The sequence below is a fragment of the Canis lupus genome, chromosome 16, assembly GCF_048164855.1.
Source record: "Canis lupus baileyi chromosome 16, mCanLup2.hap1, whole genome shotgun sequence".
In the NCBI taxonomy this organism is placed as follows: domain Eukaryota; kingdom Metazoa; phylum Chordata; class Mammalia; order Carnivora; family Canidae; genus Canis; species Canis lupus.
This window is the reverse complement of record NC_132853.1, coordinates 41,131,352-41,158,216: the sequence shown is the minus strand read 5'-3', so window position 1 is coordinate 41,158,216 and position 26,865 is coordinate 41,131,352. Positions and strand designations below refer to the sequence as shown.

The 26,865-nt window shown below is 52.5% G+C and overlaps 3 protein-coding genes across 3 annotated transcripts; 1 reads left to right on the top strand and 2 right to left on the bottom strand.

Moving 5' to 3' along the window:
• Window positions 1-1,310: 1,310 nt before the first annotated feature.
• RND2 (Rho family GTPase 2) lies at window positions 1,311-4,930 on the bottom strand. Its single transcript, XM_072780740.1, has 5 exons — window positions 4,707-4,930; window positions 4,135-4,222; window positions 3,236-3,345; window positions 2,342-2,476; window positions 1,311-2,135 (listed from the first exon to the last, which is right to left on the bottom strand). The coding sequence occupies exons 1-5, from the start codon at window positions 4,806-4,808 to the stop codon at window positions 1,881-1,883; spliced, it is 690 nt and encodes a 229-aa protein (XP_072636841.1). The 5' UTR covers window positions 4,809-4,930; the 3' UTR covers window positions 1,311-1,880.
• Window positions 4,931-7,046: 2,116 nt separating this feature from the next.
• VAT1 (vesicle amine transport 1) lies at window positions 7,047-14,056 on the top strand. The gene is made up of 6 exons (XM_072780737.1): window positions 7,047-7,539; window positions 10,561-10,768; window positions 11,171-11,341; window positions 11,449-11,538; window positions 12,070-12,311; window positions 12,466-14,056. Exons 1-6 carry the CDS (start codon window positions 7,132-7,134, stop codon window positions 12,547-12,549), a joined length of 1,203 nt encoding a protein of 400 aa, XP_072636838.1. The 5' UTR covers window positions 7,047-7,131; the 3' UTR covers window positions 12,550-14,056.
• Window positions 14,057-14,192: 136 nt separating this feature from the next.
• On the bottom strand, window positions 14,193-25,104 carry IFI35 (interferon induced protein 35). Its single transcript, XM_072780739.1, has 7 exons — window positions 24,885-25,104; window positions 15,928-16,026; window positions 15,424-15,571; window positions 15,241-15,347; window positions 14,956-15,145; window positions 14,754-14,860; window positions 14,193-14,540 (listed from the first exon to the last, which is right to left on the bottom strand). Exons 1-7 carry the CDS (start codon window positions 24,900-24,902, stop codon window positions 14,349-14,351), a joined length of 861 nt encoding a protein of 286 aa, XP_072636840.1. The 5' UTR covers window positions 24,903-25,104; the 3' UTR covers window positions 14,193-14,348.
• Between the last annotated feature and the right edge of the window lie 1,761 nt (window positions 25,105-26,865).

The window sequence follows — 26,865 nt, the reverse complement described above, 5'->3', positions numbered from 1 at the left end:
CCCAGAATGCCTTTCCTACCCCTCCCCTGCCTGGTAAACAAACTCCTCTTCAACCCTTAGTACCCGGCTCAGAGGACGGTCACCTGAGGCTCTGAGGAGCTCCCACAAGAAAGCCCTGCCAGGGATCCCTGGGTGGCGCAGCGGTTTGGCGCCTGCCTTTGGCCCAGGGCGCAATCCTGGAGATCCGGGATCAAATCCCACGTCAGGCTCCCGGTGCATGGAGCCTGCTTCTCCCTCTGCCTGTGTCTCTGCCTCTCTCTCTCTCACTGTGTGCCTATCATGAATAAATAAAAAAAAATTAAAAAAAAAAAAAAAAAAAAGAAAGCCCTGCCATACCTAGGGTACCTCTCTTCCCTGTTGGGCTGGCCTCCAGAGCACAGAGACTGGTCCTTTCAGAACCACAAGCCGGTGTCTGGCACACAGTTCATTGCTCAGTACGTATCTGCTGAATGAATGAGGGAAGGATGGGCTGTGAATTCGGGGGAACCCAGCAGATGGGAGGATGAGGTTTGTGTTCTCGCCCAGAGTGTGTCAGGGAGAACTGGCTGGGGCTGGGGGAGGGGATGGCCAGGGATGGTTCCTGGGGGAGAATGTCACCGAAAAGAGGCCAATGGGACCAGAGCCAGGGAGGGAGTACAGGACAATGTGAAACCAGACTCCCAAGAAAACAGACCAGCACTGTCTTTCCTGACAACAAGAGCTCTGGCCAGCCCCTCCACCGGCTTTCCTCCTCTCCAGGGTTGGGGTAGGGGGACTGTGACCTTAACTCACAGCTGATGTTCCCTCCAAAATCATCAAGGAGCTCAAGCTGGAAATGAGAACCCCTACCCTCACCTCCAAGGAAACCCCAGAATCAAACTACTGTCCCCTTGGGTAACTTCACTGCCCTGAAGAGTCAGCTTCTGTGACGTAGAGGATTTTGATACTTTCCTTACCCTCATGGCTCCTAGGGCACCAGCAGATTCCAAGCTTGGGCTGGAGATGGTGTACCAGGGGCCTAGACCACTTCAGCGGGACCCCTCCCACACTAGCAGGAGGCCTCAGCTGGGCTGAGGCCTGGATTGCATGTTAGACCACTTTAATACCCCCTAATTGCTTTGGGATTGTCTGGCTCATTGAGATAGATATTCCCCCAATCTCTCACTCCCCCACTTCTGGTTCCCAAAAGGACACTGCTAATCTGACCATGGCCTTTTTTCTCTATGGGCAGAGACAAGAAAAGTTCTTCCTGAAGCCTAACTTTTCCCTCCTGCTGCTAGAAAGTGGTAGAGTGGGTTTTTACAAAGCAACAAAACTAAAGCCACAGCCGATTTCCATGGACATGGGCTTTATTTGGGGACAGTTGGGGGAAGGGATCAAGGGAGAGCTAGGATGGTGGGGTGGGCTGGTGGGGGAGGGGTTCCTCAACTTGTTTTAATTTAGTGCATGTGGCCTGGAGGTTAGGTTGAGTGAGAACAGCCATGGGAGGGAACGGGGTAGAGGGGGAGAGGCGAAGGGAAGGTCACAGATGGACACTTTCCTTAGAGAAGGAAGCCAAGGCCAGGCTATGGGTTCTGGGGGTGGGGAGGGAAGGCACCCTTCGTATATTAAGACTCAGCCAAAGTCACTGCTTGATGCCAGCTTCCCCAACCCCCTCCAGCCCAGCTCCCAGCCCAGATGCCTGTCCTGCTGGCTTCCTCCACTTCCTGTAGGGAGGAGGGGGGTGAGGATGTGGAGAATGGTGGCACCCTTCTGCCTCCAGCTCTCCTGCCCAGGAGAATCGCTCACTCAGCCTGGCCTGAAGTCCCTGCCAGCGTCAGGCGGTCAGGAAGCCAGGTGCAGCAGGGGGAACACTTGTGCCCTTCACCACCCCTCCTCACACTCTGCCCCACCCTGGCCCCTCACATGAGGTTGCAGCTCTTGGCTCGATCCTTGTGTATCTCGCTCTCGGTCCCGGGCCCCCGGTCCGGCCGGCCTGCCAGCTGAGCAGATCTCTGCAGTCCACGGCGTGAGTCAGTACGACGCAGCTGCCTATGGCCACGGCCAAGGGATGCCACTGTAGCCACATGGAAGACATCCCTGACGCTGCGCTCAGACGACCGGGAGGAGCACTCCACGTAGGACACAGCCCCTACCTGCTTGGCCAGCACAGTGCCCTGGAAGGATGGAGTGAATAGAGGAAGTTATGGGGCAAGGGGCAGGGAGGCTGGGTGGGGTGGGGTGGAAGTATTATCAAGGAATCCAGTCAGAGGTCAGAGGCTGAGCAAGGGATGAACCAAGTAGGATGTTATCAAATCAGAGATGGAGAGGGGCAGAAGTGAAAGGTCCAGGCTGGGGCTAGGTCAGAGGTCAAGAGTCCCACCTGCTCATGTGTAACTGGGATAAGCCTCTGCTTGGACAGCTCCCTCAGTGTGGCCAGGTCGGTGCGCATATCCAGTTTACAGCCAACCAGCACAACCTTGGCATTGGGGCAAAACTCCTGAGTCTCCCCTTGCCACTATTTGGGGGAAGAAAACAGTTATGGAGGGATAGGAGGAGGCACACGGTGAACTCTTGCTCTGGGCCAGGAGAACACCCTTCCTCACATCATGCAGAAACCATGCACCCCTCTGGACTCTCCCATGTGAGCAGGAAGGTACGAATGGTGGGCCTGGGCTGGAAGCAGGATGGGGTATAGGAAAGGGAAGGGAGAGAAGGACTGTGGTCCTGGATCGCAGGGTCCTGCTTCTACCTCAGTGACCAGGAAGGGTCTACCAGCCTGAAACCTTCCCATTCCCAACCCCTTCCCCAAATTTGTTCCCAAGAACAGACCAATCACCTCCCCTCCTCCCCCACTACAGCTGCTTTAGTGGACTTCTGTCCTTTCAACATGGGCTTTTCTCATTTTTTTCTCATGGAAATGGAGGCCTGGAGAGGAGACCACAGGGTTCTCCAGAGCTCCTGGAGCAGCATTCCCAATCCCTCCATCTGGTGTTCCCACACCCAAGGAGATGGGGAGGATAGATAAGGAATCTCTTGAGTTCTTCTCCCTGTCCTCCTCTGTCTCCCCCAGGTGCTGAATCCAGCTCTGAGGGCAGACTTCCAGGAAGCGGGGGTGGGAAGAATGGGCAGGATAGAGAAGGATGAGAGAGCTTCACACATTCTCCAGCTGATGACCATGCCCCAGGCATCACTCTTTCCTCTTGGCCCATGCTGTGTCAGGACCATCCTTTCTGGTCCCCCTGAGTCTAACCATCCTGCTTCCCCAGGCTCCCACCTTCTTGAGGACACTGTCCAGTGTTTCTGGTCGGCTAATGTCGAAGCAGATGAGCACAGCATCTGAATCAGGATAGGCCAGGGGTCGGACGTTATCATAGTAAGAGGAACCTGAGAGAACACAGGGAGGGAGGAGACAGATGAGGGTCCTGAGTGGGTGGGTGGCCTGGAAAGGAATGGGAGACCTTACCAATCCTGGTCAAGGGTTGCTAGGAGTGGAGAATGGAAAGAGCAGTCAGTTATTGATACCATCAAGGAGTCTGGGTTTCTCCAAGGATGGGAATAGGCAAAGGTGAGGTTAGATGGCAGAGAACAGCTCTCCACTTCCCTAAGGGCTTCTTTAAAAGTAATCATTCTTCATCTTCTCTGAGTCTTTGAGAAGCTCATGAAATCTCTCCACATTCTCAAAAGTTTGCATGTGCTTTCTGGGCTTTGACAGACGTCTTCTAAAGCCCTCCAGGGGAGCCGAGATTTAAAAAAACAAAAACCTTCTTTTTTGGAGGAGGGGAGGGGCAGAGCTCTCCCACTCACTTGGGACATCTCAGATTTCTATACTTCAGTCTATAGAAGCAGTTCCCCACCCCTCAAACAAATTCTGTCTTTTCTAAACCCAGCTCTATTTCCTGAGAAACATGTTCCAAAATAAATCCATTCCTCCCAACTTTCCCAGGTAAGCAAGCTGAGAGGATCGAATACTGGGCTTTCTCTCCCTTAGGACAAGGTTTCTATGTGTCTCTGCAAACTCTGCCTCAGTTTCTCTGGTTTTAAGCAGAACATTGATTTTCCTTCCTCCTAAAATTGGTTGGATGGGCTGGGCTTACCTGGAGCCTAAGAGTCTAGCCAAGGGAGGGGCGAGGGTAGGAGCCTAGGAAGTCAGGGTGACCCCAGGGACTTGGCTACCTGAAGTGTCCCACATGTTGAGCTCAATGCGGCGCTTGTCGATCTCAAAGCTCGCGGTGTAGTTCTCAAACACGGTGGGGACATAACTCTGCAGAGAGGGATGGGTCAAGATGTGATCCTCCAGTCTTCAAGCCAGACAAATGCCCTCCTCACTCCCACACATCTTCCAGCCCAGCCCCTGGACGCAAGTTGGTCTGGTGTTGGGCAAAGAGGAGATCCCGGGAGCGGCTGTCTCAGCGGAATGTCTGCTAGGCTCCCAGACCCCCTCCCGGTCCCTTCGGCCCCTAGTTCTTCCCCTCTCCGATGCCCAGGACCCCCGACATTCCCCTAGCGTCCCCTCCTGGATCTCTGGTTCTCCCAAACCCCACTCATCTCGCCCTGCTCCCAAATCCCTCCCACCCCAATCCTCTGCAGTCCCCCGGAGCCCCCAACGCCTCCCTCGGTCCCCGGTCCTCCGAACCCCTCTCTCTCGACCCTGGTTACCCCGGCACCCATTTCGGTTCGTCCCCTAGGGCCCTGATCACCCACCCTCGCGGCCTCAGCGCCCTCCTCCCAAGACGCGGGTCCCTCACCCCGGGGTAGGCGTCCTTGGCGAACACCTGCAGCAGCGCCGTCTTGCCGCACTCCGCGTCCCCCACCACCACGATCTTGCAGCGGCCGCTCTGCCCCTCCATAGTCCCGGCTACGCGCCGGCCCCCTGCGCAGCCCCCCTCCGGGGCCCCGCTGCCGCCTCCCCCGCCGCTGCAGCTGCAGCCGCTCGGGCCGCCGACACCGGCATCTCGCGGGCCCGCGCCGAGCCCCCGCCCGGGGCCGCGGCCCCCCCTCCGCCCCGCCCCCCTCCGCCCCGCCCCCAGCCCGACAGCCGCGCCCCCGGCCCCGCCTCCCGCCCGCGCAGCCTAGGGGGCGGGGCCCAGAGGAGTGGGGCGGGGCCCGGGGAAGCCGAGGGCCCGGAGCAGGGTTCCAGCGCGCGGGGCGGGGGGTCTGGGGAGCCCCTGCGGGTTTGGGGCGGGCCAAGCCAGGTTGATTTGAGTGTTTTGACTTCTTTGGAGAGGGGCGCGGGGCAGAGTTCCGGTGAAGTTCTGAGGGGTAGGGTGAAAGCAAACGCGCGAGGCTCGGGCCTTGTGCGTGCCCACGCGTGCACGCCGGTGTGCTAGTGCGGACACGCGCGGGGGCAGCCATCCGCTTCCTGAACAGGAGGGGACGCGAGATGGCAGGGGAAGGAGGGAGTCTTTTTGGTTCGATCTTACTCCCTTCTCTCTCATCGTCCCGGCAGGGAGTCTTGGGGATACGAAGGTATTGACTCCAACACACCCACCCGGTCAATGGTGACATCATGGCTTTCCGTCCCCATGGCAACGAACGTCATAGTCTGGGGCCGGGGTGGCTTCACCGCGGGCCTGGACTAGCAGGGAAGTGTGGACTGAGTTTTTCTCCAGCCGAGACCAGGGTGGAAAGTTTCGGGTGAACTGCGTCCTCTGGTGGATACTTTGGGGAGACAGAGATGGGGAGGAAGAGGATAATAGAACTGTCCACGATGACAGCCTTGCCGGAGCCAGAGACAAGCTCTAAGGTCATTTAAGACTTGATCCGAAGCCTAGCGATAATCACACCAGTGTTTTGTGTTTGCATGTAATGCTTTACACTTGAAAGCGCTTCTTTGTTTCTTTTTTTAATTTTTTAAAGGATTTTATTTATTTATTCATGAGAGAGAGGCAGAGATACAGGCAGAGGGAGAAGCAGGCTCCATGCAGTGAGCCGGACGTGGGACTTGATCCTGGGTCTCCAGGATCACGCCCCGGTCCGAAGGCAGGCGCTCAACCGCTGAGCCACCCAGGGATCCTGAAAAGCGCTTCTTTAAATAGGTTATACTCGGTTTGATTTTATCTTTTAGCGCAAGCAATATCATCACCATTTTACAGAAGGAAAAGTCGAGGCACAGAGCTTTAACAGACTTTTATTTTTTTAAAAGGATTTTATTTATTCATGAGAGATACAGAGAAAGGCAGAGGCAGGGACGTAGGCAGAAGGGAGAAGCAGGCTCCCCGCAGGGAGCCTGATGTGGGACCCGATCCCGGGTCTCCAGGATCACACCCCGGGCTGAAGGCGGCCTTAAACTGCTGAGCCACCCGGGCTGCCCCAGATGGAGAGTTTTAGAGTTGGCTTCCCTGCTCCAAGTTGCCAATGCAAGACCACACGAATGGGTCACATGTGGGTACAGTTAGAGCCTGAGGAACAGCTTAGTTGTTTGGGTTCTAGTCCATAGGTGGCTGGCTCCCCAAATCTTTTTTTTTTTTAAAGATTTTATTTATTCATGAGAGACAGAGACACAGGCAGAGGGAGGAGCAGGCTCCTCGCAGGGAGCCCGACGTGGGACTCGATTCCGGGTCTTCAGGATCACGTCCTGGGCCGAAGGCGGCGCTAAACCGCTGAGCCACCCGGGCTGCTCTGGCTCCCCAAATCTGATAGAAGCTCAGATTTTGTTTTTTTAAAGATTTATTTATTCATGACAGGCACAGACTGAGAGAGAGAGGCAGAGACATAGAGGGAGAAGCAGGCTCCTCGCAGGGAGCCCGATGCGGGACTCGATTCCAGATTCCGGGATCATGGCCTGAGCCGAAGGCAGGCGCTCAACTACTGAGCCACCCAGGCTTTCCGAAGCTCAGGTTTCGGGATCGTTCTTCAGATTGTCCTTTACATATTGCTTAACTCGCATAGATTTATTATGAGTAAATACGGAAATTAAGTCGCAGTCTGGACGACCTTAAGAATGCCCTCGCCAGGGTCTCTCCAGACATTCCTGGTCTCCTGGTTCCGCGCTCCGGCTACACCCGCGCGATGGCCCTGGCCCTTTAAGTCGGCGCGCGAGGCCCCGCCCCCGCCTGGTGCCCCGCCCCCCTCCCGCTCGGAGTCCGCAGCCGCCGCAGCCTGCGACGCGCGCCCCGCCCTCCCCAGCTGTGCACCCTCCGTCCAGCTGCGCGCACGTCGGGAGTCCCAGACATGTCCGCGGAGAGAGAAGCAGCCGAGGCGGCCACCGTGGTGGCCGCGGCCGAAGCAGGGGCCGGAGAAGACGCCCATTCTCAGCCACCGAAAGCCGAGGCCGCTGGCGACACCCAACCACCCGCGACTTCCGAGGGGGCCGCCGCCGCGTCGCCGCCGCCGCTGCGGTGCCTGGTGCTCACCGGCTTCGGGGGCTACGACAAGGTGAAGCTGCAGAGCCGGCCGGGCGGGCCCCCGGCCCCCGGCCCCGGGCAGCTGACGCTGCGCGTCCGGGCTTGCGGGCTCAACTTCGCCGACCTTATGGCCCGGCAAGGGCTGTACGACCGGCTGCCGCCTTTGCCCCTCACCCCGGGCATGGAGGGCGCCGGCGTCGTGATCGCGGTGGGCGAGGGAGTCAACGACCGCAAGGTGAGCGGGCCCTGGCAGGGCGGGGAGAGGCTGCCCAGGCCATGCAGTGGGTCTCGAGTGGGCGGGGGCCGGGGGTGTGGCAGGGCGGAGGAAAACTGGCACCGGATAGACGGGCGTGGAAGGCGTTGGAAGGGAACCTGTGTGTCGAGGGCGCTGGGGAACTGGGTCTGTATTGGAGAGTAGGTAGTGGAGATGGAGTTATCGTCCCTTCCCCGACCATTTTTAATTGTGGCCGCCGCCCAGAAGCGGCGGCGGTGGTGGTAGTTTGGGGGGGTGGGGGGGAAACACAATAAGGCACTCGGGCGCATGCGCACAACGACCTTACCAACTACCCCCCTCCTCGCCCCCCCCCCCCCCCCGCCAACTCCCAGCTTAAAACCCCACCTGTACCCCTGGCACGAAACATTTCCCGGGTAATTGTGGTGTGTGACCCTGAGTACGGATCAGTGCCTTTTTTCCCCCGAGGAGCTTGGGGACCTATGTAGTCCGGGTTGGGCGGGGACGCATGACCCTGCCAGAGCCCCAGTCACATGCAGCCCCGTGGTCTGTGGGGGTGTGAGGAGGCCCCTCCCAGAGCTGGGCCAAAGAGAGGAGGCACGCCCATCATGGAGGAGAGGGAGCCTGCCACCCGCTCTCCCACCGGCCTGACACTGCCTCTCTGATCTTGGGGTTGGCGGGGACGAGATTGGGTCTCTGGATCTTTGTTTTAGGCTCTCTGTATCCCGTGACTGCACTATCTCCTCCTCCGGTGACTCAGCCTGGGGGCCGCGACCCCAGGCTGCCCTTGGGAACGTTGGGGGGCGGGGGCGTTGGTGGGGGTGGGGAACGCGCCTCCTCCTTACTCCCAGAGGACCCTCGCCTCAGAAACCCCGACGGTGCCCATTTGGACTGGGGGATTGGGGTGGGGGGGTGTGGCACCGGGAGCAGGTTGGCCCAGCTCTGCCGGTCTGTTTCTCCTTTCGTTTATCATTAATCTTGGCCACAAACCCGGACAGCGGAGAGTTCCAAATGAGCAATTTTGTGAGAGATTTAGAGTGAAGCCTTTGCACAGTCATTTGTTTGGGGATTTCTTTTTAAATCAGCTCCCTGCAAGAGAGGCCCCTCAGATGCAACCTTCCTCTTGCTAGTCCCAGATCCCAGAGCTGGAATTCTTGGATTTATTGTGCATGCAAACATCTTTTTAAAGTGCTTCTGCCTCCATTCAGCTCTGGCTCCACCCTTTCCACTGACTTCTAAGTAATCCCACTCTTCAGAAGGTGCTATGAGGAATTTGGTGTGTGTGTTGAAGGGGGAATTGTAGTTCATGTTTGAAGGCCACCCACCTAACCTCCCTCCCCACACTTTCCGCTTAGTAAATACAGGATATCCTGTCCAGAGCAAGAACCTGATGTAAGAGGCTGGATTCTGTGGGGAGAGCGCTCCTTCCCTCCAGATGTGGAAGGAGGAGGGGTCATGGCCCTGCCCTGTGATGGGCAGAGGAGTGGGCTTTAGCCTGGGTAGATGAACCTTGTTCTGGGCCAGATTGGTCACAGCCCTGGCTAACCACTGCACTTCCCGGCACTCCTGAGCTCTTTCTGAGTCTGCTAGTCCTGAGTCCTAGGGTGGAATGCTTCCATTCCCCAGACCTCATCTCAGGCCGGTGCTGGCAAGGGCAGATGCCAGCCTGCCTTCAGTCCTCCTTGTGCATGGAGTGTGGGGACTTGGGGACATGAAAAGGTGTGTGTGTTGGGGATCCCTGGATGGCTCAGTGGTTTAGTGCCTGCCTTTGGCCCAGGGCATGATCCTGGAGTCCCAGGATTGAGTCCCACGTCAGACTTCTGCATGGAGCCTGCTTCTCCCTCTGCCTGTGTCTCTGCCTCTCTCTCTCTCTCTGTGTCTCTCATGAATAAATAAATAAAATGTTAAAAAAAAAAAAAAGAAAACAAAAGAGGTGTGTGTGGGACTCCCATCCCTCTCTCCATGGATCGATCCCAAGTCTCCTTAATGTACAGAATTCCCATCATTCCTGGCAGGGACCAAAACAGACCAGGATTGTCCTAGAATAGCACCCACATTTCCCTCTGCATGGCCTTCAGAGAGTGAGGAGAGGCCTTGCTTTCTTCAGAGATTACCCCCTTTCCTCTGCCCTCCTCTTGACCCCAGATGCTAAGCTGCAGGGAAAGATTCTGTTTTCTTAGCTCCCTTTCCCTCCTGCAGTGAGGCTCTTGTGCAGGTGGCTGGGGTGGGTCCAGAGTAGGGAGAGGGGATACCTCTTCCTGGTGGTTTAGTGCTGTGTGGCTGTCTTTGTACATCACCCCAACCCCTTGTCTCTGGGTGAAGGTGTTTTCTGAGCCCCCAGTGCTGGCTCAAATGCTTCTTGTGAGGTTATTGCACCAGCCAAGCTGCTCAGAGATCTTTATGGCCCCCTATCATTATTATTACCTAATACTTTGAACTGCTTACTCTGTGCCAGACACTGAGCTAAAAATTACCAAATGATTTTTTTTTGCCACTTAATCCTTATAATTGCCCTATTTTACAGACAGGAAAACTGGAGCTCAAAAAGATTAAATAGTTTTTATTTGCCCAAGGTCACACTGTCAATAAACAGCAGAGCCCATTTTTTTTTTTTTTTTACTTTTTTTTTTAAACCAAAACAGTTTGATCTCTTAAACAGTACTCCATGCTGCCCTAACCATAAGCTTCTTGCATTCAGGGATCTTACACAATAGTGAAGTATAAATCTATAGTCGAGATAAAGACAGTATCTACCTCAAAGAGCTGGGAAGGATTAATCGAGTGTTTTTATATAATAAACTTACTATAGCACTTGGAGTTGGGCCTGGCCTCTGGTAAGCACTCAGTAAAGGTAAGTTGTTATTATTTTCCGTGGTATTATTATTACTATTACTGTGACTACTGTGGCTGCTTCTTTTGCCACTTCATTGCCAGGAAGAGGGCCTTGAACGTAGTAGAAGGTCATAAATTGCCAGTGGGTGAACGGGCAAGGGACCGACTGATACTCTTCTTTCATTCTTCAAGGTAGGGGACCGGGTGATGGTGTTGATCCGGTCAGGCATGTGGCAGGAGGAGGTGACTGTGCCCTCAGCCCAGACCTTCCAGATGCCAGAGGCCATGACCTTTGAGGAAGCCGCTGCCTTGCTGGTCAATTACATCACAGCCTACATGGTCCTCTTTGACTTCGGCAATCTACGGCCTGGCCACAGCGTCTTGGTACACATGGCTGCAGGTGACAGGCCTCCTCCCTTCATCCCCCCCCCTTACCCCACCCACATTTCCTTCGGGGCCCCTTCCCTGCAGCCTGTCTGGACGGTTGTCATGGCAACACCAGGCTGCCTCGGCCTCTGGCTCCCAGAGGGCTCTGCAGTATTGTTGCCGTGGTAACACTCAGGCACCAGGTCCAGCCTGGCGTGCTATCCATAGCAACGTGCCCTCAGCCAGCACCCCCTCCTTTGCCAGCTACCCTCCCCTCAGTTCTCCATCATGGATATTGGATGTTGTTATGAGGAGAGAAAGCCTCTGCGTGAGCCCAGGCAAAATGAAAGTGATGAGCAGAGTCCTTGAGAGGCAGGAACAGGGGGCGGTGGCGGGGTGACCCCACATCCCCCCTCATGAAACCATCTTGCCACAGGGGGTGTGGGTATGGCCGCCGTGCAGCTGTGCCGCACAGTGGAGAATGTGACGGTGTTCGGGACAGCCTCAGCCAGCAAGCACGAGGTGCTGAAGGAGAACGGGGTCACACACCCCATCGACTATCACACGACTGACTACGTGGATGAGATCAAGAAGATCTCCCCCAAAGGTGGGGTGGGCGTTTGGACAGGGACAGGGTGGCCCAGAACAGGGAGGGGCGCACCAGATCTGTGGATCCTAATGCTGTTCCTGGGCACCCCCTCTACTCTGTGACAGGAGTGGACATCGTCATGGACCCCCTGGGTGGGTCAGATACTGCCAAGGGCTACAATCTCCTCAAACCCATGGGCAAAGTGGTCACCTATGGTGAGTTAGCAGGCTGTGAGGGGGAGCAGGGTGGGTCTAAAGGGCATGATGTAGAGGCCCAGGGACTCAGGTGCTCAAGCAAGCATCTGGGTGAGGGTGAGCCGGGTTGGGTGCTGCTTGCAGATTGCTGCCTCCGGGGTGGAGCTATTGTCATTCTCATTCACTCCTTTTCCTACAAGTCACAGTGAATTCTGTGTTCTTTCTGTTCTCCCGTTTGGGGAGTATTCCAGATGCAAAATCCATCATCAGTTGGCCTGCCTATGTCTTACCGTCCTGGGCTTCTTGGGCAAGCTGCATTGTCATTTGAAAAACTGTTTCACAAAAAAGTCAACAAATAAATAAAGATGAGGGCAATTTTTGAGTCAGCTGGAGACCATTTAGGCCTGGCAGCCAGCAGGTGGGGGGATTAGCTGGCACTCCGTGTTGCTGCCGTAGATATGTTAAGAGGCCCACAGAGGGCAGGTGAGCATGGATTTGGACAGGGACATGCCTGGTACTGGGATTTACAGGCCGTGTCTCCCCATCCCTTAGGAATGGCCAACCTGCTGACCGGCCCCAAGCGGAACTTGATGGCCCTGGCACGCACATGGTGGAATCAGTTCAGCGTGACTGCTCTGCAGCTGCTGCCGGCCAACCGAGCTGTGTGTGGCTTCCACCTGGGCTACCTGGAGGGTGAGGTAGAGCTAGTCAGTGGTGTAGTGGCCCGCCTCCTGGCTCTGTACAACCAGGGCCACATCAAACCCCACATTGACTCTGTGTGGCCCTTTGAGAAGGTGAGTGTGATGACTGCAGGGAGGGCCAAGGTGGGAGCCCTGAAGGCTGGGGTCCCAGGGGTGGGATTCCTGAGAAGAGGAGGGGGACTCTTTTAGGCTGGCTCTCTGGAGGGGCTGGACGGCACTGGGAGCCAGGTCTTGTTTTCCTCTCCAGGTGGCAGATGCCATGAGGCAGATGCAGGAGAAGAAGAATGTGGGCAAAGTCCTCCTGGTGCCTGGACCGGAGAAGGAGAACTAGGGCGGGGGGCTGGCAGAGACCCTCATGGCCCGGGAAGAGAGAGACTGGGGAGCCGCGTTAATGTTGATCACCAGACTCTCTTACATTTCATCCTCTCTCATAACACTGCCCTCTCTCCCCCGAAAGGTCTCCGTCGTGATGACCTCTCCCCTGCCCTGTTCTGTCTCCTTAGGCAGGGCTGCCCCCTCCCCCTTCCTGCCCTCGGAAGAGGTTGGGAAGTGACCACTTGGATGTCTGGGCCCTGCCAAGGGGACAGGGAGGGTCAGAGGGAGGCCGGCTGCTTCCTGCCCCCACCCTTTCCCTGGGCCCGCTGTGCTGCTTTTGTGCCAAGGTTAGCCAATCCCTTTCCGTCCAGTTCTGTGTGCTTCCACCTCTGCCTCATCTCCCCTCCCACCCCTACCCCACACCGACCCCTCCCACCCCCCAAAGAATTGAAATGTCAGCTCAGGATATGGGGCCAATCTGTGTGAATCTAGCATGTCCCCGTCTGGCCCTCGTGTCCCTTCAGCCCAGGCCAACCAGGGCCCACCTCTGAACTCTGAGGCCTCTTGTCCCCCACCTCCTCAAGCACAACTGGGCTGCTTCCACCTCCAGGTTTTCTGCCACTCTCCACCAACGTTGCCTCTTACAACAGGGGTGGGAATCAGACCTGCTCCCCTAGGTCACAACTGTGGGAGGGACACAGCCCCCCCCACCTCCCCCTTCACTGAGTTCTCTGGAGTTGTTCTCAGTGCCTTAGCAACGGAAAACCTGTGCTTGCATGTGGGGCGGGGGTCCCTGTCTCACATCTCCTTCTCTACCCCCGTACTCCCCAGTGCCTTCCTTGTTCTGCTGGAGCTGGGGTTTTGCTGCCTCCCAGTCCCACAACACTGCCAAAAATCTGTGTGCGTGCCAGTGGGTGGGGGGGCAGGGGCCAGCCCTAGCCTCCTGGGGTCTCTGCTGTGTCCTGTCTCTGGGGCTGTCATTTCTCTGTGGCTGGTTGAAAAGAAAAAGGCAGGGAAACTTTCTCAGCCTTGCAGATAAGTGTGGCATTTACCAGCCTGAGCTTTGAGAGGCTGTGCCATCTGTTTCTTGTTCTGGGACCAAAGTAAAAAAAAAATCAAAGCACATTTCCTGTGTCATCAAGGGAGGCTCGCGGCCTTCTCAGAGCAGGGGGCGCCTTTTCGAACTCAGCCCCAAACTTTGTTTACATGGGTGGGGAGATGGAACGGGGTGGGGGTGGGGGCGGTCAGGAGGAGGGGGTGTTGAGGACCTGGGCTGCTGGAACCAAAGCAGGGACTTCCTGGCTGGAGGGGTATAACCCCCTCGGCCCTCCGACGTGGAATTTGGGTTATTGCCCAGGCACTGCCAGTGGGAGGTGAGGTGAGGAGCTCAGCCTCTTCATTGTCTAAATGAGGCCTGAACGTGTGAAGTGCGATTTCTGCTTTTCGTGTACCCCCCCCAACCCTCCCCACCCCGGTTTACCGAAGCTGCCTTTGTGTTTGTGTCAATAAAAAGCCAAACCCTGGGTCCTGATTGTTGCCTCTTGAGAGTGGAGGGGGAGGGGAAGGTGGGCTCATGGAAGGCCAGTGCTTGAGAATGGAAGGTTAGGGTTCCTCCTTCCATGCTCAAGTCAAGTTTCCTTTCAGGAAATGCAATGAGAAGAAGGTCACGCCACCTTTATTGTTCTTGGGCAGCATTGTACAACCCATAATCCCTGCCGCTGTTGACTAGCACAATCTCTTGCACCCAATGCACCTGACTCCAGCCTGGTTAGAGAGGCTTGGCTGAAGGGTGGGGGCAATGAGAAGGGTAGGCTCTTAGCCCGATGTGGCAGTAAAGACTGCCAGGCCCCGCTGTCCCGGGGGCACAACTCTCAGGGACTCCACCTCTCCACCTCCACGAGAGGGCTTCTGGAAGTGGATCTCCAGGATGTCCTGCAGCTCTGGGCCATCCAGGACATCAGGAATGTTGAGCACTAGCACTGATTGGGGCACCGGCCGGAACATGATCTGGAAAAGGAGCCAGGAGCTGGGCAAAAGGCTCTCCAGAGTCAGGGACTAGGGACAGGCGGTACCGTGGGGGTATGGGAGGGACCAGGAGGCTGGAGAGGCTGGCAATGGGGAGGGCAGTGGAGTCTGGGGACTCTGATCCCATTTTGGGCAAGTTTCTGGCTGGCAGACAGGTTCCTTGCCCAGCCTCTGATTCTCTACCTTCCCACTTACCTCTGCCTTCTGAATCTCCCCACTTAGGTAGGGAGAGACTCTCAAAGGGAAACTTTGCCTGCCCAGTGGCACTGTGAACTGGCCAACCTGGCACAGGTGCTGCGCCACTGTGGGGAGAGAGAGGGATGGACGTCTGGCATCAAGGGCTCTGCTGTCCCTCAGTCTAATGCATCAGCCTGAAACTTGTGGGCAGGGCCCTTACCTGTGTCCTTAGTGAAACCCAGAACAACACCCCCTTGCAGTAGTAGTTCCCGGGTCTCCACCTCACCACCTCCATTCCTGATCTTGCCAAAGAAGATCTCCAGCTTGTCCAGCAGCTCCTCCTCACTCAGTCTGAGCCCTGCAGGAAACCCACTGACCAGCACGCTCCACCTGCTTATCTGAGTGGACACCTGGGGCAGACATGAAGGAGAGGTCCAGCCCCACTTCCCAGTGCCCAAGTGCCATGGCACTCCCTGCACATCCCAGGACCCTGCTGTTCTCTCACCTGGATGGTGGTCACCATGGGCAGCTCCAAGGCTTCCACTTGCACCCGCAACCGGCATTCCTCTATGTCGATTTTATGTTCCTTCTGCTGTACCACCCTCTCAGCCACTGGCATGAGGAAGCAGCAAGGTCAGTGCTGGGATGCCTCCCAGCCTCCCTCCCAGGGCTTCTCATGAGAGCTCACCCTTGGGGTCATCAAAGTTGACCAGAGCAGAACCTCCTGGCAGAGGGTAGCAGATCCGCAGTTTGGAAACCAAACACGTGGGCACCTCTTTGCCCTGCTGAGTGTGTCCTCGGAACACCAGGGGGAGTGCAGGTACTGAGAATGGGACCTGGAGGCCAGGGCAGGGAGGCTGATGCAGCCTTCAGGGGCGGGAGAGGCCTGACCCCCACCCCCCAGGAGGAAAGTGTTCCTTGTGCTCAATGCCAGGAACAAGTACATTTACTGAAAGAAGAGCTGGATAAATGAGTGGATGAACATAGGCCAAGCCTGTACTGGCACTTTACTCCCAAGATCTTAGTTTGTTCTCACACCAGCAAGTCTGGTAGTTCCACTTTACAGATGAGAACACATGTCCCAAGAGCTCAAGTAACACACTGGAGGTCACACAAGGCAAAGAAGTGGCGGAGCCAGGAGAGAGAGTAACTTCTAGTTCTTTCTACCAGGCCACCCTCTCTCCCAGCTTACCTGGTCAGGGGGGATGTCCCTGAGCTCTCTCCTCTGCTGCTGCAGTTCCTGCAGCCTCCTCATCAGTCTGGTCTGCTCCTCCTGAAGCGCACAGAGGGCCTAGTAGGGGGAGATGACCAGACATCCACCTGCCTTCCTGGAGAAGGAGCCCAGTGGAAGGCCTTTTCCCACAGCAGAGCTGGTGCTCAGCTCAAGGAGAGTCCAGCCCTGGGCTGGGCCTGGCCCACTTTCCTCAGGACTTACCTGGCCTCATCTCAGCCACTGTCTGGGGGGTGCAGGAGGAGCCTTGGCAGCAGCCACAGTTGGTTCATTACAGAAGACTATGCCTTTAACAAACACTAACTGAGTTCCTGCTGCAGGGTGCCAAGCACTGACACAGGGTAGTGGGGGACAAGAGGCCAGCCATCGGGTCTGTACGAAACAGTACCCAAGACACCATACCCACAGGACCCACTGTGAAGCATGTTAGGAGTATGGAGGAGGGACTGTCCCATAGGCCTTAACATAACTAGGGAGGCCTCCAAAGGGGATGCAGGCTTAGAATGGCAACACATCATACTATTAGCTAACATTTATGAAGCATTTACTGTATGTCAGGCCATATGCCAAGCTTTCTATGTGCATTATATCGCTCAATTCTGGAAACAACCCTATGAGATAAATTCCCTTAGCCTTATTTTACAGACGAGGAAACCAAAGCTCAGAGAGGATAAGTGACTTGCCCAAAGTCATTCGGCCCTATGCAGTCTGACTCCAATCTGTGCTTTCCAGTGAAGAAATATAGCCCAGAGTGGGGGAGCGACATCCCCCACATCTCCCAGCTTGTCCCTTGACTAGTGGTCTTTCCACTGTACTAAGCAGCCTTTCAGGCTGCGTGTGATTTGGAGCAAGTCCAGAGACAGAGAGTGACAACATGGGCAAGGGAATGACACCAGGGACACGAATGAATGCACCTTTGTTTGTGGGATGGAGTAGACGTGAGCTGGCGAGTTCACTGTGTGGTTGGGAGGCCTGATTAATAAGGTCAGCTCAGAGAAGTGTGAGCTCACTCGGGAAGGCGGGACTCTATCCTAGCCATCTCTGTGTCCCCAGTGTTCGGCAGAGTCCCTGGCACAAAACAGGCATTCAAAAATGTGTGTTGAATGAATGAATGAATGTGGTGAATGAATGATAGGATGGGAGCATATTTCAGAGGGCACTGGAGATGTTCAGTGTGAGTTTGCTTTATTTTAAACAGAGGAACCCAGGGCTTGACCAAATAACACTGGTTGATGGGTAGTGAGAAAGGCACCCAGTTCTTTATATTTCTATAAATAAGGGAACTTTAGGGGCTGGACAGATGACATCAATGAGTCCAGGAAGCCAGTGTGGATAACAGGGAGTGCTAGGAACTCAAACTGGAGAGAGCATGTCCCCACCTAAGTGGCATCCTCTTCTCAGCTCCAGCCAAGATTTTCTCATGTGGGAATGTGGTTTCAGGATCCTGTATCTTCCCTTTTTTTTTTTTTTTAAGATTTTATTTATTTATTCATGAGAGACACAGAGAAAGAGAGAGAGAGAGAGACTGAGAGAGAGCCAGAGACACGGGTAGAGGGAGAAGCAGGCTCCATGCACGGAGCCTGACGTGGGACTCGATCCTGGGTCTCCAGGGTCATGCCCTGGGCTGAAGGCGGCGCTAAACTGCTGAGCCACCAGAGCTGCCTCTTCCCATTTTTAAAAAAGATTTTATTTTAGGGGTGCCTGCCTTTGGCTCAGGTCATGATCCCAGGATTCTGAGATGGAGCCCCATGTGGAGCTCTCTGTCCAGCGGGGAGCCTGCTGCTTCTCCCTCTGCCTGCCACTCTGCCTGCTTATGCTCTATTGCTTTCTGTCAAATAAATAAAATATTTAAAAAATATATTTTATGTATTTATTTGAGAGAGAAAGCATAAGCAGGGGGGAAGGGTAAAGGGGGAGGAAAGACTCTCACGTAGACTCCCCACTGAGCATGGAGCCCAACGTGGGGCTCAATCTCATGACCCTGAGATCATGACCTGAGCCAAAACCAAGAGTTGGTTGCTCAATCGATTGAGCCACCCCGGTACCCCAATAAATATAGAGTTTTTCAAAGAACCATTCAAGTAGGAGAGTTCAGATTTGATATCAGTAGGAAATAGAACTAGTGAAGATTTTGGGGGTGTGTGAGGTAGTAGACACAGTGTTTAAGGGAGCAATTTGGCAGCTATGGCAGGATGAACTCCAGCATCAGGAACTGGGAAGTGACACTGAGTTTCTAATTCCCATGGATGTGGCAGGAGCTGGGCTGGGCGTCTGGCAATGGGCATGTGCGGGTGAGCATATTTCATGAGGAAAGCTCCAGGACTCCGGGTGTGTATATTAAGGAGACAGAGGGGACAAACTGAAACGATGATGTCGAGGTTGCAGACCTAGGTGTCAAGAGTTTGGTAGAAAGCCAGTGACCCAGGCACCTGGATCAGTTAAGTGTGTGCCTTTGGCTCAGGTCATGATCTCAAGATACTGGGATCGAGCCCCGTATCGGGCTCTCTGCTCAGTGGCAAGTCTGCTTCTCCCTCTCCCTCTGTGATCTTTCTGGTTCTCTCTCTCTCTCTCAAATAAATACATAAAATCTTAAAGCAAGCAAGCAAGCCAGCCAGCCAGTGACCCAACAGGCAAAGAAGAGAGCCGATGGTTACTGGGGGCCTGCTAGATGCGGGGCATAGTTGAATGCCAACTCAATTTAAGTATCACAAAATGGCCTCCTATCTTCAACACCAAACTCAAACTTCTCTCTTCTAGGACCCTCTGAAAGACAACACAGACCAATCATAGTCACTTACATGAATTCAACTATATATGCTATTATTTATATGACAGGATAACATTATCTCCTAAATGCAAGCCAATGTGCAACTGGTGGTCCATTGAAAAAAACTGCAATCCATTCTACACAGAGCTCATTGAAAGACTATAAATTCTGGATATTTTGGGGGTGAGTTAATGATTTAAGGTTAAAAAAAATGATTTAAGGTTAATTTTGACTACCTTTATGCTCCTGCCTTACTTGCCAATTTACAACCTAACTACCCCATAAAGATAAAAATCTCACGCTATCTATGCTCATCATAGGGGTATTGGGTGGCAGTTTAAAAGCATGAATTTGGACACCTGGGTGGCTCAGTGGTTGAGCATCTGCCTTTGGCTCAGATTGTGATTCTGGGGTCCTGGGATGGAGTCCTGCATCAAGCTCCCCATGGGGATCCTGCTTCTCCCTCTGCTTATGTTTCTGCCTCTCTTTCTGTGTCTCTCATGAATAAACAAAATCTTAAATTTTTTTTTTAATTTATTTATGATAGTCACACAGAGAGAGAGGCAGAGACACAGGCAGAGGGAGAAGCAGGCTCCATGCACCGGGAACCTGACGTGGGATTCGATCCCGGGTCTCCAGGATCGCGCCCTGGGCCAAAGGCAGGCGCCAAACCGCCGCGCCACCCAGGGATCCCAATAAACAAAATCTTAAAAAAAAAAAAAAAGCATAAACTTTAGGGCTCACATCCAGCACCTCCTAGCTAGGACTGCAAGACAATGAGCAAGTTATTTAGCTCTCTGTGCCTTGGTTTCCTCATCTGTAAAATGGGCATAATAGCAATTTCCACCTATATATAATTTTGTTGGAAACAAAGGTGCCTGACACATAATGCGTGCTATGTTGAGTGTTTTCTATTTTATTTTATTTTATTTTTATTTTATTTTATGATTTTATTTATTTATTCATGAGAGACACAGAGAGAGGCAGAGACATAGGCGGGGAGAAGCAGGCTCCATTCAGGGAGCCCGATGTGGGACTTGATCCCAGGACTCCAGGATCACGCCCTGGCCCCAAGGCAGGCACTAAACCGCTGAGCTACCCAGGGATCCCCGAGTGTTTTCTATTTTATTAATCCTCCTTTTATTATTTTTTTAAAAGAGTTATTATTTGAGAGAGAAAGAGAGAGAGTGAATGTGTGAGCCAGGGAGGTGGGGCAGAGGGAGAGGGAGAGAGAGAATCTCAAGCAGACTCTTAGCTAATCAGGGAGTCCAACGTGGGGCTGAATCCCACAACCCTGAGATCATGACCTTAGCCAAAGTCAAGAGTCAGATGCTTAACTGACTGAGCCACCTAGGCACCCCTATTAATCCTCATGTTATAGATGGAGAACCTGAGGTCTGTCAGGGTTAATTAATGGGCCAAAATAAGCCGAACCCAAGGCCGTTGAAGACACACAGGGTCAGGGACAGGACTTAGTAGAAAGGACTCTGGTTTGGAACAGCATGTGGTGATGGAAGAAGCCAAGGGAAGGAAGAACTGTTTGAAGGACAGAGCCTTAAAAATCTAATCTTTGAGGATACCTAGTCAGGAGGCAGAGGAGACAAAGGAATGGAAGAGGAAAAAAAAAGGGGGGGCTGGTCAGAGATAAAGAGGGCTGGGGCCAGGACTGGGGACTGTCAGAGACACAGAGGGGGAAGAGGGAGGAAGCAGAGCTTCAAGGAAAGGAGGCTGTAAGATGTCTACTTGCTCATACTCATTCAAGAATTAGCTACTGAGGGATCCCTGGGTGGCGCAGCAGTTTGGTGCCTGCCTTTGGCCCAGGGTGCAATCCTGGAGACCCGGGATTGAATCCCACGTCGGGCTCCCAGTGCATGGAGTCTGCTTCTCTGTCTGCCCCGCCCCCCCCCTCTCTCTCTCTGTGACTATCATAAATAAATAATAAAAAAAATTAAAAAAAAAAAAAAAAAGAATTAGCTACTGAGCATCTACCAAGTGCCGGGTACTGTTCTAGGCTCTGGAGACACAATCGTGAACAAAACAGAACTTCCTTGTGGGGTTTATGTTCTAGAGGATGAATCAGACAATAAAGAGAATAAATAAAATCTACCGTATACTAGTGGTAATATTGTGGAGAAAAACAAAGCAGGGGCAGAGAGAGAACATTGGAGTACATTTTAAATGGGGTGATCAGAGCAGGCCTAGCTGAGATGATACTTGATCATTTAAATGAAGGAGATGCAGGAAGGAGCCATGTGTACACGGGGAAGTTCTATACAGAGGAACAGCAAGTACATAGGCCCTGAGAAGGGAGTTTGTCAGGCGTATTTGAGGAATAGCAAGGAAGCCAAGGTGGTGGAGCAGAGGAACTGAGAGGATAGTGGCCAGAGATGAAGTCACAGAGGAAATGGGGTTGGACCACGTAGAGCCTATGACATGTTGTGATGGGGGAAGCCGTAGACAGGCTTAAAGTTTAACAGGATTACTTAGCTATAGTGTGGCTAGACTGCTGTGGAGAAAGGACACAAGCAGGGAGACCACCAAGGAGGCCATTACAGTGTCCAGGGAAGCCATGTTGCTGGCTTGGACCAGGTGGATGGAAGTGGTGAGGAGCTGTGGAGTCTAGATTGATTGAAGTTGCTGATGGATCAGAAGTAGAGTGTGGAAGAAAGAGAGGAGTCTGAGATGACTCTAAGCTTTTTGGCCTGAGCAAATGGAGGGAATATGAGCCATTTTCTGAGATGGGGAGGACTGTGGGTGGAAAAGACTTAGGGCAGAAAATTAGGAGTTTATTTTGAACATATTAGGTATAAAGTGCCTATGTGATATTCCAGCAGAGACATAGGGTAGCAGTTTCTTCTAGGGATCCAGTATTCAGGGAAGGGGTCCAGGCCGGAAGTATACATTTGGGAGTTATTCATGGAGGGAAGATAAAGTCACAAAACTAAGGAAGATCATGAAAAAAGTCACACAACTACATGAAAGCAACAGTGACAGGGGTACAGACATAGAGAGGTCCAAGGGCTGATTTCTGGAGCATTTAACACAAAGGGTCAGGAGAAGAAGTACCAGCCAGGGAGAAGCATGGGGGGTGGGGAGGTGAACCTGGAGGGAGAACAGGAGTGTGAAGAAGGGTTTCAAGGAGGAGGAGCAGCTGTGCCGAATGCTGCTAACAGGCCAACTAAGATGAGGAATGAGAATGAATCCCGAGACTGAGAAACAAAAAACAGTGCTACTTATAAAGAAATAGCCTTACAAAGTTCACATACAAAAGATTATTATTGTGGCTTTATTTAAAACAGACAAAAAGGGACGCCTGTGTGGCTCAGCGGCTTAGAGCCTGCTTTAGGCCCAGGGTGTGATCCTAGAGTCCCGAGATCGAGTCCCACATCGGGCTTCCTACATGGAGGCTGCTTCTCTCTCTGCCTGTGTCTCTGCCTCTCTTTCTCTCTGTGTCTCTCATGAATAAGTAAATAAACAGAATCTTAAAAATAAAAAAATAAAACAGACAAAAAGAGGGGTGTCTGGGTGGCTTAGCCAGTAGAGCATATGACTCTTGATCTCAGGGTCTGAGTTCGAGCCCCACATTGGGTGTAGAGCTTACATTAAAAACAAAACAACAAAACAAACGAATAGAAATCTACATGATTAACAATAGAGGAATAGCTAAATAAATATCATGTAGCAATTAAAAGATATAGAAGAACATTTAATGATATGAAAAAATGCTCACAATAAGCCCCCAAAGCAAGATATACAAACTGTATAGAAAGTATGATCCTATTCTGTTGACTTAAAAAGTTTTATTTCCGGGTGCCTGGGTGGTTCAGTCAGTTAAGCGTCTGCCTTTGGCTTAGGTCGTGATCCCAGAGTCCTGGGATCAAGCCCTGCATTGGGCTCTCTGCTTGGCAGGGAGTCTGCTTCTCTCTATCCCTGCAGCTCCTCCTGCTTGTGCACTCTCTCAAATAAATAAATAAGATCCTAAAAAAATGTTTTGGAAAAAGTTTTATTTGATAAGGATATTTATTAACACATAAAAATGCATAGGGGGCGACTGGCTGGCTCAGTCTTGCAAGAGCATGTGACTCTTGATCTCTGGGTCATAAGTTTGAGCCCCATATTGGGTGTAAGGATTAGTTAAAAAAAAAAAAGTTAAAAAAAAAAGGCATAAAAAAACTGGGAAAATAGCAAAATGTTATAAACAGAGGTTGTCTCTCAATAATAAATTTAGTGTGATTAAAAGATAAGCGTTTCCTGAATCTACCTTCCAATATGTAAAGGCTCTTCAAGGGAGTAGTTTTGGCAGAAGTAGAAGATGGAGGTGAATCAAGATAATCTTGGGGAACTGGGATTCTGAAAGGTTGGCAATAACAATAATAACAAACACATATTGGGGCACCTGGATGGTTCAGGTGGTTCAGGGCCTGCTTTTGGCTCAGGTCATGATCCTAGAGTCCCGGGCTGGAGCCCCACATGGAGCCCCACAACAGGCTCTCTGCTCAGTGGGGAGCTGCTTCTCCCTCTGCCTCTTACCCACTCATGTTCTATCTCTTATGCTCTTTCTCAAATAAATAAAATCTTAAAAAATAAATAACAAACACATATTGTATGCTTAGTAGTTGCCAAGCAGTGTGCTAAGTTTTTAGTGTATTAATTTATGGATTATCTGCTTTAGTTTTTTTTTTTTAAGATTTTATTTATTTATTTATTCATAGAGATGCAGAGAGAGAGAGAGAGAGAGAGAGAGGCAGAGACACAGGCAGAGGGAGAAGCAGGCTCCATGCAGGGAGCCTGACCTGGGACTCGATCCAGGGTCCCCAGATCACGCCCTGGGTTGCAGGTGGCGCTAAACCGCTGTGGCACCGGGGCTGCCCTGCTTTAGTTTTTTTTAAGATTTTATTTATTTATTCATGAGAGACATACAGAGAGAGGCAGAGACATAGGCAGAGGGAGAAGCAGGCTCCCATGGGGAGCCTGATGTGGGACTCGATTCTAGGACCCTGGGATCATGACCTGAGCCGAAGGGAGATGCTCAACCACTGAGCCACTGAGCCACCCAGATGCCCTAATTTTTCTTTTTTCTTTCTATTTTTTTTTTAAATTTATTTTTAAAGATTTTATTTATTTATTCATGAGAGAGAGAGAGAGAGAGAGAGGCAGAGACACAGGCAGAGGGAGGAGCAGGCTCCATGCAGAAGCCCTACGTGGGACTCAATCCCGGGACCCCAGGGTCACGCCCTGGGCTGAAGGCGGCGCTAAACCGCTGAGCCACCCAGGCTGCCCCATTTTTCTTTTTTTAAAAAGTGATCTCTACACCCAACGTGGGGTTTGAACTCACAACTCTGTGATCAGGAGTCACCGACTCCACCAACTGAGCCAGCCAGGGGCTCTGAGCCTGTGATCTTAATACACTTGGGGTGCAAATGAAAATTTCCCAAGCGAGACATCTGTGTACTTATAACAGACGGGGTAGTAGCAGGGAGGGAAAGACTGAAGAAGCTGGAGAGAGGAGGAAATTCATTCATCCCACAGCTGTTTATTGAGTGCTGACTGCCTGCCAGGCACAGGGCTAGCATGTCTAGGGATCAAAGGTGAACAGGCTACACAGGGGACCAGTCATAGTCTAGCAGGAGTCAGGGCATTCACAGGTCAGGAAAGAGAGGACCACAGCTCGCAGGGGGAAGGTGAGCTCTTTGAGGAGTAACACGTCTTCCAGTGACCGGGAAGAGGGCCCAGGGTTCAACTGAAATGAACTGTAAGGTGTGGAACTATCCATTTCAACTCTAGGATGAAATATAAGGAGGGGAAGTTTGTTGGGCAAGATCTCAGGAGATCAGGGTGTGAATGAATCTTAAACTTTTTGGGTCACAAAGCCCTTTGAGTATCGAAAGAGAACTGTGGATTGGCTCAGAAAAAATGCACATTCACATGAGGACTTCTGGAGCTCCTGAGGTGCAGGATATAGAACTGCCTCTGAGGCAATGGGTTAGGGGAGAGGTAATGGCAGCGGTGTTTCTCCCCCAACCTCTAGCAGGTCTGAGAGATGGGCAGAGACACTCGGCCACCAGGCCCTGAGATACCTACCTGCACATTCTCAGCCAAGAGGAATGCTCCTCTGCTTCTCCCACCGCCCCCCAACACTCTCCTCACTTACCGCATCATAGACTGACATGAGCCTGGGGTCTGGTTGGCAAGGGCTGAGGCTTCAGAGCTGGGCGCAAAGTGGCAGCGTTCTCTGTAACGAAACGCTTGCTTCTACCTTCTGAGGTGTCTTAGTCTCCTCCAAGCTGGGCCTGACATGCACTTCTGATGGCTCTGCCTGCAGGCTTTGCTTCCACTTTCATTTCTGCAAAATCCCTTCTGCTGGTTTGACACGCCCCCAGCCGCCTGCCCCACCTCTGGGAGGAGCCTTTCTGGTCTTGAAAGTTGACTTCACCCCCTGGAGGCCGGAGGGGAAGCCACCCACAAATAACTGCAAACAGGATGTAGGCCCCAATCAACCACTCATTCCCAGCCTATTAATCCCAGTAGGAACCCGCAGGTAGAATTTTGTCTACTGTTATTTCCCCGGAGCCCAGAAAGATGCCGGGTGCATAAGAACTAATTAAGATTGAGAAATGTAACCAGGCTGGCTAAGGCCTCTCCACGTTTGCAAAGCTGTACGAGTAGCCAGCCATTTTGTTTGAGAGCTGATCCAATACTGGTTCTGCTTCACGAGTTAACTCAATCTTCCAAACAACCCCACAAAGTCAGTTCTGTTTTTGCCATTTTATGGACGAGATTCTAAACTTCTGAGGCAGTGGAGTGTAGAAACTTGCTCGAAGTCATATTGCTGGGAAGTCAAGCCATGTATTCAAACCTGGGTGGAATAGTATTTGAATTTGGGCCTTGAGGCAGAGTAGAAAGAACTCTTTTTTTTTGTTTGTTTGTTTAAAGATTTTATTTATTTATTCATGAGTGACAGAGAGAGAGAGAGAGAGAGAGGGGCAGAGACACAGGCAGAGGGAGAAGCAGGATCCATGCAGGGAGCCTGACATGGGACTCGATCCAGGGTCTCCAGGATCACACACACCCCGGGCTACAGGCGGCACTAAACCGCTGAGCCACTGGGGCTGCTCATTGTTTCTAGTCAGAGGGTTTATTTTTTTATTATTTTTTAAAAATAGTAACATAACCCAGCACAGAGGACGTTGTATCACGTTTGGTTTTTTTTTAAAGATTTATTTTTATTCATGAGAGACACAGAGAGGCAGAGACATAGGCAGAGGGGAAAGCAGGCTCCATACAGGAAGCCTGATGTGGGACTTGATCCCGGGTCTCCAGGATCACACCCCGGGCTGCAGGCGGCGTTAAACCGCAGCACCACCAGGGCTGCCCTCTAGTCAGAGGGTTTAAATTCACTTCCATTTGTGACTGAGTAGGCAAGGTACTTAGGAATGTCCCCAGACAGACTTAAGGTAGACGGACCATACTTAAGGGTAAGAAATCAAATTAAAGGACATAGGACTTTGTAGACTGGTTTCCTAATCTCCAGTCCAGGATTTTTCAAGTAATTTACAGACCTAACCCTTCCCCCACACTTCAGGTGGATGCATGCCAAGTGCAATGCTTGGTGAACACACCTATTTCACTCCTACTTCCATCTAGTGACCAGCTCAGCTGGAGAGCCTATTTCACCAGTAAGTGTCATAGGTATCCAGTAAAAGGTAAAATGCCAGAGAAGGGCCAAATACCTATCCTTAAGTACTAGTGACCCAACCATGGCCAAGACCCTTGAATCACATCTTTTATCTCTGCCAGCCAGGCCATTTGGGGACATCTTTTCCTTTGTTTTTTTTTTTTTATTTTTTTTAAGATTTTATTTATTCAGAGAGGGGAGAGAGAGAGAGAGAGAGAGAGAGAGAGAGAGAGAAGCAGGCTCAATGCTGGGTGTGGGACTTGATCCCAGGTCTCCAGGATCACACCGCGGGCCACAGGCGGCGCCAAACCGCTGGGCCACCGGGGCTGCCCTGGGGACCTCTTGATCTCACTAGGAATGGGTGGGTGAAGGGGGAGATCAGGCTTTCATTAGTCCCCACTCCTATCTAGAGCAGCACCAGTTATCAGCAGATAATCTGCTACAAATTCTGACCTAG

Bases quoted from the DNA above. Each gene is read 5' to 3' on its own strand.
- IFI35 (XM_072780739.1), bottom strand. The intron at 15,348-15,423 runs GTGAGCTCTCAT...TCCTCATGCCAG, and splicing joins CAACTTTGATGACCCCAAGG to TGGCTGAGAGGGTGGTACAG. The intron at 14,541-14,753 runs GTAAGTGGGAAG...CTCCTTTTCCAG, and splicing joins GGGAGATTCAGAAGGCAGAG to ATCATGTTCCGGCCGGTGCC.
- RND2 (XM_072780740.1), bottom strand. From the start codon at position 4,808: ATGGAGGGGCAGAGCGGCCGCTGCAAGATCGTGGTGGTGGGGGACGCG. The intron at 4,223-4,706 runs GTGAGGGACCCG...CCCTCTCTGCAG, and splicing joins CCAAGGACGCCTACCCCGGG to AGTTATGTCCCCACCGTGTT. The intron at 3,346-4,134 runs GTAGCCAAGTCC...GTGTTCTCTCAG, and splicing joins CAACATGTGGGACACTTCAG to GTTCCTCTTACTATGATAAC.
- VAT1 (XM_072780737.1), top strand. From the start codon at position 7,132: ATGTCCGCGGAGAGAGAAGCAGCCGAGGCGGCCACCGTGGTGGCCGCG. The intron at 10,769-11,170 runs GTGACAGGCCTC...ATCTTGCCACAG, and splicing joins CTTGGTACACATGGCTGCAG to GGGGTGTGGGTATGGCCGCC. The intron at 11,342-11,448 runs GTGGGGTGGGCG...ACTCTGTGACAG, and splicing joins CAAGAAGATCTCCCCCAAAG to GAGTGGACATCGTCATGGAC.